The sequence below is a fragment of the Gobius niger genome, assembly GCF_951799975.1.
Source record: "Gobius niger genome assembly, chromosome: 15".
NCBI classification, from domain to species: domain Eukaryota; kingdom Metazoa; phylum Chordata; class Actinopteri; order Gobiiformes; family Gobiidae; genus Gobius; species Gobius niger.
Genome location: NC_136866.1, coordinates 9,908,405 through 9,925,157, shown reverse-complemented (window position 1 = coordinate 9,925,157; position 16,753 = coordinate 9,908,405). Strand labels below are relative to the sequence as shown.

General features: G+C 42.7%; 1 protein-coding gene across 4 annotated transcripts in view; it reads left to right on the top strand.

The window, feature by feature from the left end:
- grm1a (glutamate receptor, metabotropic 1a) overlaps positions 1-14,031 on the top strand; it is a gene marked incomplete at its 3' end in the record, with an annotated part of 33,506 nt that extends 19,475 nt beyond the window's left edge. The window contains exons 4-9 of one of the 4 annotated variants that reach the window (XM_079571952.1): positions 630-865; positions 2,661-2,907; positions 4,038-4,206; positions 4,774-4,900; positions 7,897-8,830; positions 13,186-14,031. In XM_079571952.1, coding sequence (XP_079428078.1) covers positions 630-865; positions 2,661-2,907; positions 4,038-4,206; positions 4,774-4,900; positions 7,897-8,830; positions 13,186-13,777 — 2,305 coding nt within the window. Of the gene's footprint in view, positions 1-629; positions 866-2,660; positions 2,908-4,037; positions 4,207-4,773; positions 4,901-7,896; positions 8,835-13,029 lie in introns of those variants that run through there. The other 3 variants (XM_079571951.1, XM_079571953.1, XM_079571954.1) reach the window with 3 other exon arrangements.
- Positions 14,032-16,753: the final 2,722 nt, after the last annotated feature.

The window sequence follows — 16,753 nt, the reverse complement described above, 5'->3', positions numbered from 1 at the left end:
TCAAGACGTCGTCCACTTACTGTTCCCGCTCCGTGTTCTGACTGTATCCGCTCCGTGTTCTGAAATCCTCTTACAGGCGGCGGGTGGGAGCTGTGAACATATACAGTAGGTCGTCGGAATTTGACCTCCGCGCACAAACACGCGTGCGCTCCGATCCATCACCTGTGCATCCCATGTGAGAGGCCTAATTGGCTCCTCTGCCCCAGTCGACCCTAATTGCGGTGAAGCTGTCAATAGTCCGGGTATCTCAAAGCCGTTATTGAGACGTACTCCTCAGCCCTTCCTGGACCGTGCCAGAGCTGGATGTCGACCTAATTTGTATGTGTTTCCTCACCGGGATTTGCGGTGGGCTAGCTAAGGGTCCAATTTAGCTTGTGCTGGAGAGGGGGAAGTGACACGAAGGGTTACTCACACAAACAAACAAGGTAGCCAGGGGGGTTTTCAACAAATATAGTTAAGGCCCATTGGGATTTTTATCTGTCAAATGTGAGCTACCTTGGATTGTGGATAAGGCTCACCACATGCAGCCTAGTCTGACATTGAACAAGCAGTGCTTTTTTCATGTGACTTGTTGCACATTGTGGCTTTCTCGTCATTTCTACTGAACATCTCGTCTTTTGTTGACGCAGTGACGGATGGGCCGATCGCGACGAAGTGGTGGAGGGATTTGAACAGGAGGCAGAAGGAGGGATCACCATAAAGCTCCAGTCTGCGATGGTGAACTCGTTCGATGACTATTTTCACAAGCTGCGGCTGGACACCAACACCAGAAACCCGTGGTTCCCGGAGTTCTGGCAGTACCGCTTCCAGTGCCGCCTGCCGGGGCACCCCCAGGAGAACAAGAACTACAAGAGGGCCTGCACCGGTGGGTACACGGGGGGCGCTATTCACAGAGCAGGGATGTAGCTTTGATAATCATGTCTTTATTTCTTTTCATTATTCTCTCTTCTCCTGCTTTCAAAAGGTGATCACGGTAAATTGCTCAGAGCTATTCAAAAACGAAAGGACATTTGTCACAAATTTAGAATAAATCAATCAATTGCACCCAATTCTGAAGAGATAAATAAGGGTTTGTAATCCTCAATATTATTCACTAAATATTTTTAGAAAGTGTAAGTAAAAATTGAAGAAAAGCTATGCAGGATGCACTACACAGTACTACAATTACAACTAAACCTAGGCTGTTTTAAAGGTGCACTATGTAACTTTTTAAGTAAAAATAAAGTCTTAATATGTGTGCATATTTTACCTTTTAGTAACTCAATAGCATTATGGGTGCAGCTTGGCACCTTTGCTTTCCATTACAGTGGTCTTTATGACGCTCCAGGATCGATTGTTTTTAAGGGTTCGTACAAGAAATTTGCCAGAAACCCAAAAACAATTGATTCTGGAGCATCATAAAGTCCATTGTGAGGGAAAGCAAAGGTGCCATGTTGCACATATATAGCCACTGAGTCACACAAATATGCACAAATATCAAGGGTATTTTTTCACATTAAAAGTTACGTAGTGCATCTTTAAGCTGCATATTGTGTTCACGTTGTGGACATGTTTGACAAGTTTGACAGACAAATGTGTTCCAACTTCATTTTTTCCCCCCTTCATTTTAAAGTTCAAAAACTCTACAATTAAATCACTAAGCTTTAATGAATAGGTGGATTTTACAAGATTTGTAGTATTTCAGAATTGGGTGTGAAAACAAAAACCAGACATTTCGCTGCTTTTCTGTTTCCATTTACCCATTTTCAAATGTATTTTATTTCCAAAGACCTTCAGAGTGGTAAGTGCATTTTTTCCTAACAGTTCTAAAAAATAACACTACACCTGCACCTGCAAGACAGCTCTGAAAAACCAGGATTCTGACTGATGCCTCACATGGCTCACTCAGCAATGTTTTTGGATGTGTTAATCTCTGTCAGTGCGGGAGCGAGTGGGGTTTGCATCAGTCAAAGTCCTCTGTGGAGCATGGAGCTTATTTATTCTGTATGAGAGCTAAACGCTGTTCACTTTGAGAGGAATGGCTCACCTGGCACAGCGCGTCCTGACAGCTCACACCTCCCTTTGTTCTGTGTGTGCATGCTCTTGTCAGAGGTACATCATTGCACAAGGTTCAGTTTGGAGGCATGGCGGAGGCACTCTTTTGACATTAGAGTAAAGCGCAGTGTTGCACAGAAATAAGGGGTTTTCCTTTTTGTTATCCTTTACATCTGCTTCCTATTGATCCATAGGAGATTTTGCACGAGGGTTCTTTCTGTGTTGAAAAAGGCAGTGCTTTCTTGGCTCTGTTATTCATCCGTCATAGAATTAAGTGAAAAACATTTTGAGTTGATTTATAAAAATACAAAAGAATACTATTTGACTGTAAGAAGTGTAGATCGATGTGATGTCTATAACTTGTGGGTAAAGGTGTCCACATCCCACCCACTGCAGATGTTTTGATTTTTGCTCAGCAGTGCATCCATTTGCCCACCTATTTTTAAGTCTGACCAGTCTCTACCTAAATTGAAATATTCTTGACAGTGGAGCAGTCAGAAAGTCTTCGCCCTTTGACCATAGAGTCATTTTTGTCTGAAACTTGGAGATGAAGCTGATGAGTTGCTCCACTCTGTGCACAGAAATGATACCTTATGCTAATACTCTGTTCTTTTCTCCTGCTGTAGGCAATGAGAGTCTCAATGAGAACTACGTCCAGGACAGTAAGATGGGCTTTGTGATCAATGCCATTTATGCCATGGCCCATGGTCTTCACGACATGCACAGAGTGGTGTGCCAAGGGCAGACTGGCCTGTGTGAGGCCATGAACCCCATTGACGGCAGCAAACTGCTGGAATACCTGCTCAAGACCTCCTTCAGGGGTGTGTCTGGGGAGGAGATTTACTTTGATGAGAATGGAGACACCCCAGGAAGGTAAGATGCTTCACACCGAAAGAGTTTTAAGGTTTCATTGAATTGGTCCTCTGTATTTGACCCTGTCTGTCAATGGCGCTCACTTGACAAAATCATGAGCTGTCTTCAGAGTCGGGAGCTGATTCAATAAACTGGAGAACACAGAAACTCTACCCAGAAAGGCCCACACTTTCTCATATTTGCTCATCTGAACACAGGAGGTTTTCCTGCGTAGCGTTTGCAAGTTCTTCCTGTGTCTTAGTGGGATCCCTTTGGTGTCCCCCATCACCGTAAAAATTCACGAACGTTCTCGTAATAGAGTTGTTACAAGCAGCTAATCAACCCCGCAGTCATTCTCCTCCTGAAAGTCCTTTGTCATCAAAAATGTAAAGGAAATTGCTCTTTGCATTGCTATCCGAAGCCCCATCTTACAGCGTCCTCATTAGCACGCCCGCACACACGGATCAGGCAGACGGGCGCATGAAAGGATGTAATTATTGTGGACTGGAACAGATCTGGCAGAATCGTCCGCCGCGGCAGACACTTTTATCTTCCTGCGGTCCGTCAGACAGATTGTGACAGAGCGAAAACAGAGCCGTGTCATTGGTCCGTCAGCGAGGGGTCAGGTGGTGGGCTACATCCTGGTCCTGCTTGAGGAAAAAGGGGTCGGGGGGTATCGTCGCGGCGTGAGCTTTTAGTGCGAAAGCTGTCCTAACGAGTTTGGGTTTGTCACACGGTTTGCTAAGCTGGAGGATTGTTATCGCTAAATTACCTGCCAGACTTTCTCTGCATTATCTTACTATAGTTTAATTCACATCTGTCTCACGTCCTGGCTGTCTCATCTGCCTCACTCGATTTACTTACTGCTTTTTGCGCTTTATCTTCCTTATTCTGAGTTTACAATTCAAATCATCTCAGACAAAGACCATCAAATTCTTTTTCTGAATATATATACAAACAAATTAGGGGGTTAACAAAGAATAATAAGGCACTGGCTGCAATGTCAGGAAAAAAACTTGCCAAATGACATATTAGAGTAACTTTATTCCAGTCCTTTTGTCATGCACCCAATACATGTTTTTTTTTTTCATGTTTTCTAACGACATGTATTTTACAGTAATTGTGATAGTAATTGTAATTGTTTTCTCCAGATATGACATCATGAATCTCCAAAATGTCGGCGACGGTCACTATGACTACCTGAACGTGGGCTCGTGGTCCGAGGGCGTCCTGAGCGTGGACGACAATAAGCTGTGGATGAACAGCAGCGAAATGGTCCGCTCTGTGTGCAGCGAGCCCTGCTCCAAAGGCCAGATCAAGGTACACGCAGAGAACGCTTTGTACACCGTTAGACTGGAATTGGATTTGTTGCGTTTAAAAGCAGAGATTTATCAGAACTTTTGGGAAGCTTACGCAAAATAAGGCGTTATATTGTTATACTGTTTTGTATTGACTTTGTATAGATTAGAACGTATATATTAAAACGTGCAGTCAATTTGTGATGGAGATTTTGCTAGGATGCCCCATTTTGTTGCTTTTGGGTCACTATTGCTGGTGTCTGACTTTGGCCTGTGGATACGTTGCCCTGAAGGAGGGTGCATCCTCTTCTCTGTCTCCTCACACTCTCTTCTCACTCTCTCTGCTCCTTGTTTTGTGCCCCACTTATCCTCCTGTTTTACATATCACAGCACTCCTAAAAGCATGCCCGGGATGAGAATGCAAAAGAAGCTGCTCTTTTTTTTTTTTAACTGTCAGAACGTCTACGGCAAATGACAATGCCATGCTGCACAAACTACATCCACTGATATTTTAGGATAAAAGGACGGAATCATTGTTGTAAAGTGTTGCTTGGAAAAAAAAACTTGTTTGATCTTGTGTGTTTTGCAGGTGATTCGCAAAGGGGAGGTGAGCTGCTGCTGGATATGCACCACATGCAAAGACAACGAAATCGTGCAGGACGAGTTCACCTGCAAAGCCTGTGACCTGGGATGGTGGCCCGACAATGAACTGGCAGGTAAGACACACTAAACGTCATTCATTCGATCCCTGGGCTGCATGGCCAGGGCCCTTCTGTGTGGAGTTTGCATGTTGTTCTCATGTCTGCATGTTTTTTTTTTTTCTCCAGATGCTCCCGTGCCACTAAAACATGTACAATAGGTGAATTGGTGAATGGTGTGTGTCTGTGTGAGAGTGAGAGTGGTTGGTGGTGCTTGGAGGAGCATCAGCTGCAGTTGATTTCTGTCATGTTGAAATTAAGATATATTAAGCATTAGCAGTTATAATTCCTGAATGTTAAAGAAGAACTAAGGAACTTGTTTACCTTAATAAATCCTTTTCGTAGTCCCTCTGGGGGTAATACAAGTGCTACTGGGATGATTGGGGGGTCTTTCATCTCCCACTTGCATGGTGGTTTTCTCCGGGTCAGAGGCACAATACACACTAATAGAATCACGAAGAAGAAGCTATCAGGCTAACGGGCAAAGCTAACTATGGGCTAGCGCCACTTTAGCATTATTTACAGCCAAGTTTGGGAGAAAAAAATGATCTCCATTGTGTAATTGGGTTGTGACACAATGTACAATATCCCTCTCTCGCTTTGTCTTTTCTGTCAGTGTAGTATTTACTCTCACGGACAATTAATGAGTAAATAAATCACAACATGCTACCACACCTGCTGTGGTGCTTATAGCACAGCAGTTCACCATCCAATTACACAATGGAGATCATTTTTTTCACTCAAATGTGGCATAAATACTGCTAAAGTGGTGCTAGCCTGCAGTTAGCTTTGCCCGTTAGCCTGTTAGCTGCCTTTTCATCGCGCGACCCGGAGGCAGGGAAGTTGCAAGGCCCCCCAATCATCCCATTAACCCCCAGAGGAACTACGGAAAGGATTTATTAAGGTAAACAAGTTACTTAGTTCTTCTTTAAAGTGATAGTCTGTAAGTTTGCAAAGTGAGGGAGAGATTTTTAACTAAACAACCAAATTCCTCCCCTCTTTAACTTAAGGCTCTAAAGTTTGCAAAAGGAGAGCAGAAACAGAATTTTCTAAAGCAGGCTGGAAAATCTTGGGAACACGGGAGGATACTAGACTCTGGTTAGTTGCTGAGATGTGAGAAAAGGGGACTTTACAAAAAAATAATAAAATTATTACTCACTTTACATCAAAATGTAATACCAGGTGGTTGATTATGCACATAAAAAAAGGAGTGCATTTAGACTTCCAGACTATCACTTTATTTTTTTTTAATCTTGCCAAATCAGAGCAAGAAAGTAACACACGGAACGGCACAGGAATCACAAACTGTAGGCCTGAAGACCATTTGCACTGTTTTAATATATTCATGAACACAGCTCAATTTTCCATCCTTTGGCCCGTGTTTGTATATGGGTCACATTATGACACCCCATTTTCTCCTTTCATCACCCTCCTCCTTTGACCTGCCCTCTTAACATTCATAACCTCAACTGTAGTCCCCGAATGTGCTCACTTCCTCCTTCGCCGCCCCCCTGCCTCCGCGCTGTGACCCACTGGTTGTTTTGACAGTGCTTTATGGAGTTGAGAGGAGCTTTGGGTTCCCAGGTGTAAAATCCCATTACTGCTCAGAGAGGCTCGGGGAGGCAGTTTGGCGGCGTGTTGGGAAAGAATTTCACCTCTCAGGTTCATTACAGGCGACTATATGCTGAATCATAATAGACACGGTTGCTATGTTTTCCACTGGCAGGAAATCTGTTCTCTTTTTTTGAAGAGGAAGTGAAAGTACATTAAATGCTCAAAAGTCAAATCTATAGCTGCAGTACTAACATTGTGCCAGTTATTATGCTTGTGTAAGCTCTCAGTCGACCATTGAACAAAGCTGGTTGCTCGAGAGTATAATGACCGTAAATGCATTTAGCGACCGCAAATCAATTATAAGCGTTAATCTGTGCTCTAGGATCGTCACTTTCTTCCCATTTGCTTTGGGTTGAGGGAAAGCTGTGGGGCTACCATCATATGAAAAAGATCCACATCCCCCTCTGTCTTCATGCACGTATACTGTACATACTCACAGATCTGGCAGAACACTGATAGAAAGGAATCATGGGAGATTTGTAGGTCTATGATGACATATGCAAATGAGAGGGATACATTTAGAGCACAGAAATGTAAAGCTTGACGGGGAATCTACTGCAACAACACTGTAAAAATATTTATTTAGTCTAGATAGCTACAGCACATTCTTTTAATGCAGAATTTCATTGTGTGAAGTTAAATTTTGCTTTACTTGCATTCATTTAGGAAGACTTTACTTTCCACTTTTACTGTTTTAGTTAGAGGTCGGCCAATATGGGGTTTTCTAAGGCCGATGGCGATATGCTCGGCCAATATTTATGGCAGATTTTTCAAAATGTCTAGGTCTATAATCCTGTAAAAGCATAACTTGGCCACTCCAGCAGTGGCCGATTTTAGTTATTTTCTTTATATCATCCTACCATTAGCATTAGCATCCTGCCGATAGCATTAGCATGCTGTTGCTAGCCGTGGCATTTTGCTCGCCGATCAAAAATACAATTGTAGAGGTTAAATATAGCTCAGCAATTGAATTCTCCAGGTTCTGTGCTTCAAAATGACATGTCCATAGTGACTGAGGTTTAATGAAACAATTTATACCAACTTGTAGCTAACACATTTTAATTTCTTTTCTCAGTGCCCCTGAGGCCTAGGGAGTTGTAGGGCTTGTTGCCGGGAAGTCTCTTTGATGTTCGGTGATTTTGGTGCTAGATCGGCCAAAAGCCGATATTGTAAAATCCCCAAATACTGGCCCAATATATCATCCAGCCAATATATCGGTCGGCCTCTTGCTATAATTTAGTGCAGGTATTTTATTTAGACTTCATTATGCAATTTTCTTGTCGCTGTAATGTTAAAATTAAGTTTGCTAGGTCACTGCAGCAACCCCTGATACACAAGTGAACAGGACAATCTTATAATTCAATTGCTGTCATATCACCTCCGATCTTCTGTATCCACAGGCTGCCAGCCCCTCCCTCTTAAATACCTGGACTGGGCGGATGTGGAGTCCATGATTGCCGTGGCCTTCTCTTGCGTGGGCATCCTGATCACCTCCTTCGTCACCTTTGTGTTCATTCAGTACCGGGACACTCCTGTGGTCAAGTCCTCCAGCCGGGAGCTCTGTTATATCATTCTGGCGGGCATCTTCCTGGGCTACATTTGCCCCTTCACCCTAATCGCTCGCCCTACCGTCGCCTCCTGTTACCTGCAGCGCCTCCTGGTGGGCCTGTCGTCTTCCATGTGCTACTCCGCCCTGGTGACCAAAACCAACCGGATCGCGCGCATTCTGGCCGGCAGCAAGAAGAAGATCTGCACCAGGAAGCCGCGTTTTATGAGCGCGTGGGCCCAAGTCATTATAGCGTTCATGCTGATCAGTGTGCAGCTAACACTAGAAATCACGCTTATTATCCTGGAGCCCCCCGAACCTATTAAGTCTTACCCGAGCATCCGCGAGGTCTTCCTTATATGTAATACGAGCAACGTGGGCATGGTGGCGCCGCTGGGCTACAACGGCCTCCTAATCATGAGCTGCACCTACTACGCCTTCAAGACACGCAACGTCCCGGCCAATTTCAATGAGGCCAAATACATAGCTTTCACCATGTACACGACTTGCATCATCTGGCTGGCTTTCGTCCCCATTTACTTTGGCTCCAATTACAAGATCATAACCACGTCCTTTTCGGTCAGCCTCAGCGTCACCGTCGCGCTGGGTTGCATGTTCACGCCCAAGATGTACATTATAATCGCCAAACCGGAGAGGAATGTTCGGAGCGCCTTCACCACGTCGGATGTGGTGAGGATGCACGTGGGAGACGGGAAGTCGGCTCAGTGTGGGAGCAACAGCTTTCTCAACATGTTCAGGAGGAAGAAGCCCGTGACCGGGAATGCCAAGTGAGTGATCCACTGTGTTGTTTACTGCTGTGTGCGGAGTGTGACATGTTGCCTGCAGTTACTGACAAGTTACAAACACGGTGCATGCATAAACACTCGGCGAGACCTACTTCCATACACTGTGGGTTCAGGAAGTTTTCAGACCTCTTTTAATTGTTCTATTTTATTATGTGGACATTATACACTTTTCTTTTCTGATGGTAAAAAATATATACTGACAGAAATTTCTGTTTAAGACAGAGGTAAGACGGTTTTGTTTACCTGCTTTACAAGTTTCAGCTCCTTCCTGCAGCCTTCGTCAGACGCACCACGTGATGGTGACGTGACGTGTCTGGGGCAGATGGCTTCATAGCTGAAACAACAAAACCTTCTGTCTGACAAAAATAACAAACTTAAACAGTTTAAACGATAGAGATAATACGAATCTTTTCCAAAGAGAAAATGGTGACATTTTGAAAAAGGCAGTGTCTTTAGAACCGTCCGACGGCTACAAACTCGTTTTGCTATTTTGCCCTCTCCTTATGATAATGCATAAAAAGGTCCAGTGACCAAGAGTTCACACCACCTTTTTTGTGTTTTTTGTTTATTTTATGCACTTATTATTGGTTTGAGATATAAAATAAATGGCTTAAAACAAACATCGTAGATACTTCAGACCATAGACTGTAAAAAAAATGGACATCTTATGCTCACTCCTCCCCGTTTACCAGAATGACCACGGCCGTGGGGGAAGTCATGGCGGATTTACTCCCCCTCCCCAGCTCTGACGAAGCATGTTCCTAAAAAGGACATACAGGCGGGATTTTCACCATAGACTCGGCCCTTGCGTGACGTGTAGCTCGCGCTGCTCCAATGCTAACAGTCGGAGCCTGATTAAGTACGAGATTTAAAAAATTCATATTACGAAAACCAGCCTGGTTTCTTAAATTGTGATTAACCCAGCGTTATCTCAGGAGGAATATCTAGCCTAGTCTAGGTTTGAAAATATTGAAACCAAGCGTTAAAGTTGTTTTTAAGGTGTCTAAACTCCAATGCTTTTCAATGGGGGCCTAGTGGCGATATGGAGGAACTACAGCAATGGCGGAGCAATGGCAGCCTCCACGTTCGTGGTCAAAAAGCAGGGCAGCCAGCGGCCATTGCTTCAGACCCTATATAGCCACAGTTTTTAAATCAAAATACCAGATTATTTTTCATAGTAGGGAATTTTTTTTTGTTCTCTAGTGTAAGATATAATATAAGGATACAATGGAGAAATGTACTTGCTACATATACTGTAAAAATAGATTTGTGGGGAAAAAGACAATTATAAAACATTTATTGGTGGACTGACATGTTGTTAGCATTACTGCGACAGTAAAGCCCCACTTTGCTCCCTCAAAGGGTTTGTAAAGTTAGAAAGGAGCTTTGAACACAAAACACGTTTAAACTTCATTTCTTATTACACATAAAGCTACAGCCTTTATATTAAAAATGTTTATGTTAAAGCCTGAGTTTGGTGAAAAATGAAAAGAAAAAAAACGACTATAAGTATCAGCCTTCAACATGATATCAGAGCATAAAAACAGAGAGGTTTGAACGATTCCTGGACCTACAATAAAAGACATTTATTCAAGTGAGTTTTATGTACATTTTTGGAAAAGCAATACATTTGTGCTTTGTCAGGCACCCCTGGAAATCCAATCAAAAAAGCGTGCTGTTCGAGCATGGCCCATAATCAGACTTCTAAATTGAAACGGAATGAGAACATACACTGCATTTACCGCATCCACATTAAGCATAAACGGCCTGTGAATAAAATGATGAGGCAAGATGTGACGATCAATTAAGAAACAGCCATTCTATCTGCAGAGTCTATGCAAATGTGGCTTTAATAAAAAAGATAAGACTTTTAATATTCTCTTGAGCTCCACAGTCGTGATACCTGGCCACTTTCTAAAGTAAGGAGTGGGACAGAGTTTGACAGTGGTCCTGAAAAAACCCTTTCTGTGTTGTCTCACTCTTGCTATGCAGTCCTCCTTACTGTATCTCTCTAACCCTTTTCAACGTTTCAATAAAGCTCCATATTGTCGAGGCTGGCTAATGTTTTGGCCTAAGGGTAATTCATCTCATTTTCCTGGAGAGCTGCGGTGCCAACCCAGTTTACGGCTAGTATTTATTATCAGCTGTCGTGCTGACAGAGCTGCAGACGCTCATGAGTGCGGTCATAGAAAATCTGCTGCTGAATTCAAATAAAAGTCCCGCATTTATTGGACTTTATTGCATGAGTTACTAGTGAGCAGTTAACGGCATTTTGATTCGCTCTTCACAGATAAGAATGTTCGTATTTTAGGGGAGGATTGTCTCTTCGAGTCCAAATGATACCAGATTGGCAATTAGAGTACACCAGATGCACTTCCAGACCTTCTATTTGAGGTCTAGTCGATGAAATTCATATGGCACTTGACACTGTAGTTCTCCAAAAGGCAATTTATCCCAAATTAACCTCATGTTAAATTCTCTCTGGCATGAGCACCTCTTCCTCCACCCCCCACTTAATCACATTAGAGCCAGTCCTAGCTCATTCTGTATAAAATGAATAATTTGTGTTGAGGAGAGGCGATCTTGCATGAGTTCAGCCCCAACAGTCAACAAAATGAGCTGATTGGCTCAATGTTGGCAGCCTGGAGATCATAATGCAGATATACATTATGTATCATCTGTCCAAGATGTCAATGCTGAGAGAGATGTGTCTCTGTTTGCTGGATGGCAGAGGTGTGGATGTTCTCTCATTGGCTGGTGACACTGAAAGGAGATAGCTGATTGAGATACAGCAAAATCAGAATAACATTGGAGCATTTATGAGCCTATTGCAATCAGTTCTGTAATCAACTTTAATTTACCCTGACAATACATTTATTACTATAACAATGTCAACCCCCAATTCAAGATTTTTTTTTATTTTTCTCCTAATTATACTTTCCAAACACAGTTGCATCTTTAGGTTCCATAGGTTATGTCCTCAGTAGGGCTGGCTACCGTTAAACAATACCTGTATGGTATCGTAAAAAAATGTTTCTACTGGTACTGAATAAACAAATTGTATATGTTTAGATCCAGGTTTTGATGCTGTTGGTCGAGGGACAGCATTAAAGTAAGTGACTTGGTTGTTTCAGCTCAAATAAATGCTTATTTCCCAATTTTTTTTCTTTTATTTTGCCCCAATGTTATGTTTTTGCCACAATTTCTCTCAATTTTCCCCAAATTATTCTCAATTTTTCACACATTACTTGACATTGGATATGAACCTGCTGATACTGTAAATTTGCATATCTTCCACATATTATTGCTCTGTTTTCTGGTTCTCGATGACAAATATTTATTTATTTATTATTTATTATTTTAAAAAAGTATCGCTATCGAAACCCAAGTACCGTTAAAGTACTTTTATCGAAAATTGTGTACCGGTACCCAGCCCTAGTCCTCAGCCAATTGACTCTGCGCATAACTTAAAATCAAAACAACGCCTTCTGAGAACCGACTTCCTGTTTCGATCCAGCACACCAAAATAAAATCTTCTTATTCACTGGTTCAGCAGTTCATTAGTTCAACTTTCTTGAACTAACTAACTATTAACAGACAAAACACTTCAAATGTGTGTAGTTAACTATATTCTTGTAATGTGGCACGTACCTGCTGAACTAATCAATGAGACGAGCTGTGTGCTTTTATTTTGGCGTGCTAGATCGAAACAGGAAGTCACTTCTTGGGCGGCGGCGTTGTTATGATTTGAAGTTATGCACAGAGTCAATTAGAAGTTTAGACTTTGCCAATTATTTTTTGGAGGCCAACAAATTATTCTCTCTTAATTTTTACACTGCATCATGTTTAGTGCAACGCAATTAGTGGAATGCACTGTTTACAGCCTCCGCACAAAAAGTAGTTACACTCGGTTAATAACAAATTTCCAAGCGTGTATAGCAATTACCAGCCAATCAGACGCCCCATTTCTCTGCCATCCCACAAAAAAAATAACTCAGACCCCGTTCGCCTAGCCATCTCCGCCATGCCCTCTGATCAGACGGTACTTTAACATGTAGAAATGTTAAACGCTCCTCGTCTGTACTGCTTCGTTGTCTTGCTTTACTGTTGATGTTGTCCTGTCCTGTCCCACCTCCTGGTTTCCTGACAGTAACTTTGGGTCTCTGTCTCTGTATTCATAGTTCTAATGGCAAGTCTGTGTCATGGTCTGAATCAGGTCCAAGACACCCTCCGAAAGGGGGGAGTGTGTGGCACAGACTGTCTGTGCATGTGAGGAAACAGGAAGCCAATCAGACGGCGGTCATCAGGCCCCTAACTAACACCCCCGACCCCCACAGCTGTGACCCTCCCACCGGCCACCAGGGCACAGACACCCACCCCCCGCCGGAGGACCCGCCCGGAGGAGCCCAAAAGCCACCCCTGTACAACGAAGACAACAACGAGGACGGCACGCACCGGCCATTTTGGACCCCCGCTTGCTCGGGGCACAAGCGAGATTCTCACTCGGGATGTCCCGCAGCGGAGGGGCTGGTGGACACCCATATCTCCCACGTGCCATTGCTTAACGACCGCCCCACTATTATTGAATCTTCCCGCGAGCCTCTGAGCCTCTTGACGCCCTCTCGGCTACCCGTAGGGGGCGCCGCAGAGGAGAACCGGGACCTATTGCACAGCTACGTTTATAAGGGACAGCAGCAGCAGCAGCAGCAGGAGGAGGAGGAAGAGGAGGAGGAGGTAGAGGAGAATCCAGGGGAGGAAGATGGTTTGCTGCAACACAAAGCTGCTCTGGAGGATTCTCTGGCCCTGTCGCCTCCCTCCCCATTTAGAGACTCAGTGTGCTCGGGGGAGTCCTGCAGTGGCAGCCCCTCCAGCTCTATCTACACCGCCGACATACTACGGGACTTTGCACACAGCTCCTCGACACTGTGAGAGCGCAGACATACTGTACACGGTGAACACTTTGATTTACTTTATCTGCTTTTTGCTTGTACTTTTGCTTTTAAAGGTAACGAAATACTAGGAAGGATTATCCATTTTCTCAAGGGCTGATGGTAAGCATAGCCTTCTTGTACAAAGCTACTTGACTTGTGCCAAAATGTGAAGGGAAACGTGCAGGAGGCCAGAAAAGCTACTCTGAACTGGACTGTGCACTGTAAAAAAGAAAAGGAAAAAAAACAAAACAAGCACTGGCTAACCACATTTCGTGCAAGTTGTGGTTTAATCATGTTTCGCTGCTCGACATGGGTTTGTTTATGAGTGCAGTGAAATCCCTTGCCTTTTTATGACTTCAAAACTCACCTCAAGTTTATTATCGTCGTGATTAAACCGAAGAGAGACAAGCCAAATGAAGATGATGCATTGCGTATAATGATTTATAAAGTTCCGTCCCTTGAAAAACAGTCGAAACTGTGATATTTTATAACAAGCTGCGGCAGCCACACTACACGCATTTCCTATTGTGCTGAAAGATGTGCAGCCTGGGAGCCGACGTTATCTCTGCGAGCTCTAACAGGCATGACCAACCAATCAGAGAATGGTCCGTCCGAATCAAGACAAACAGCTTTCCTGAGTATGACGACATCAAAAAGAACTAATAAAAATCACGCGGAGGGCTGAGAAACTGCGACAACTTTTGCCAAATCAACCACTTAAGTTCACGTTTCCCAATATTGATTATTTCGTTGGTCTTTCTCAGTATTATCTATGCTATGTATTTCGATTATGCGGTAATCCATATATTACACACTTGTAAACCATTTTACACAATGCACCAGCTAGCTCTAAATCAGTTCCAGTTGTTTTTATACTTCCTGCCACAAATACTGAGACTTTGCTGAAGATGTGCGCTGTATTGAGATATTCATAATGTGCCAATTAGAGTTGTTATTTATCAACTTAACCCTGCTACCACTTTTTTTATAATGTAGCTGATTTAGGTTAAGGCGATTGTAGATAAAAAAAGCATTGCGTTTTTCACTCGTAACCCATGGAGGTCAAACTTTTACGAGCTCTGGGACCTGGTAGGAATTAAAAAAAAAAAAAAAAAGAGGAAACTTTGACGTCCCTTGCCATGTTGATATTTCTCATGTTGAGTCATTGTAATGGAAGAACACAGTACCTTGTGTACAAGTTTGTATAAGCCATCTCTTGTTTTTTCACACAGGTGGTATGTTTCTAATACTGATAAATGTTTATATATTTAGCAACATTTATACTACTGTCCTCTGATCGTTGAGAAGCTGTACGTGTGTTTGGTTTTGGATATCATTTTTACACTAACATGACTGTAAGTTCTTGAAGATATTCAGTTGTAAAGTTAACCGACGATCGGTTGCTTCTTGTATAGAGATTTACTTAAACCATTGCATTATTGAGCCTAAGTAGTTTACCTGAAGTTAAGTTGCTTAGTTCTTTCTCTTTAAGAATGATTTCAGAGTATCGGAATATGCAGTACTTAGTGCCATTGTATTGTATTTTCAAATGTTTAAGTCTCTTATAGTGTAAGTTTATTAATTTAAGTAAGTGGAGTGTAAAAGGGTTCCACCAGTTAAACACTGTCAGCAACTACAAATGAAATAGGCCTTTATGTTTTGACCGAGATGAACAATGTGTAAAATAAAACTATTTATATTAAGATGAGTCTTCACTTACTACAAAAGACATTCATATCGTTACAAGATGGTGCCAACTGGCAAATATATAGAACCCCATGAGGTTTTGGATGTGTCCAACTCCTATGCACTTGAAAACCTGTCAACAAAGCACATGCAAAATAAACATGGAATTAAGTGCATTAATCTCTCATCCCCGACTTGAGCCAGTTTGGTATTACCCAAATCTAAAAGCTTCTTGAAAAAAGTGTCAGAATAGTGATGAAAATGAGGATGAAAATGTAACAAAAGAGTGACAAAACATGACAAAAAAGCAACCAAAGAATAGCAGTATAGTGGCAAAAAAGCAATGAAAAAGTGACAAAAATGTGAGACGAAACGCCGCAAAAACACAAAAAAGTGACAAATAAGCAACAAAAAAGCCACACACAAAAAAGAGCAACAGAAAGTGACGAAAATGCAACAAATAGCAGTCAGAATGGTTTAAATTAGTTTTGTATGGCTTTCAAACGAGGCATTACACTGGATTTGGGTAAAGCTGAACCGGAGAAAATGCACTTGGTTGAGATGGGGGTTAAGAGGTTTATCAAAATGTAATTAAAGGAACAGGCCACCATTTTCCCATTCTGAGATATGTTCTTTCCTGAGCTTAGACGAGTTGATCTGTACCTGTCTGGTCTTTGTGCGTGCCTGTGGAAGAGTGTGGTCGCTTCCAACTTCACCCCCGTTTGGAGCTATTGGAATATACCGGGAGAGGCCAAATGCTAACAACATCTTTGGTCTTTTTGCGTGACCGAGGGCTCACAGTTCTTCCACACTGTGATATGTTCTTACCTGAGCTTAGACGAGTAGATACACAGCTGTCTGGTCTGTGTGTGTGCAGGTGGAAGAGCTTGTTACTTCACCCCGTTTGGAGCTATAGGAATGTACAGGGAAAATCCAAATGCTAGCAACATCTCTGGTCGTTGTGCGTGACTGAGCGCAGGCACAACGACCAGACAGGTACACATCAACTCGTCTAAGCTCAGATACAAACATATCCCAGTATGTAAACAAGGTGGCCTGTTCCTTTAAGCATGCCAGACACATAAGAACAAGTGCTTACTTATTAATTTACTTTCATAACAAGACAGTTAGCTTCCTATTTTCTTACTCCCAAATCAACCCCATAATGTTCTAAAGCACCATAATCTCAACCAGACGCTCAAGAGTGGATGCCTGATTATTCACCAAGTTAGAAATAAACGTAGGCAGTTTATGTGGTTAAAAGTGACCTACTGCTGTGTGCATGAGC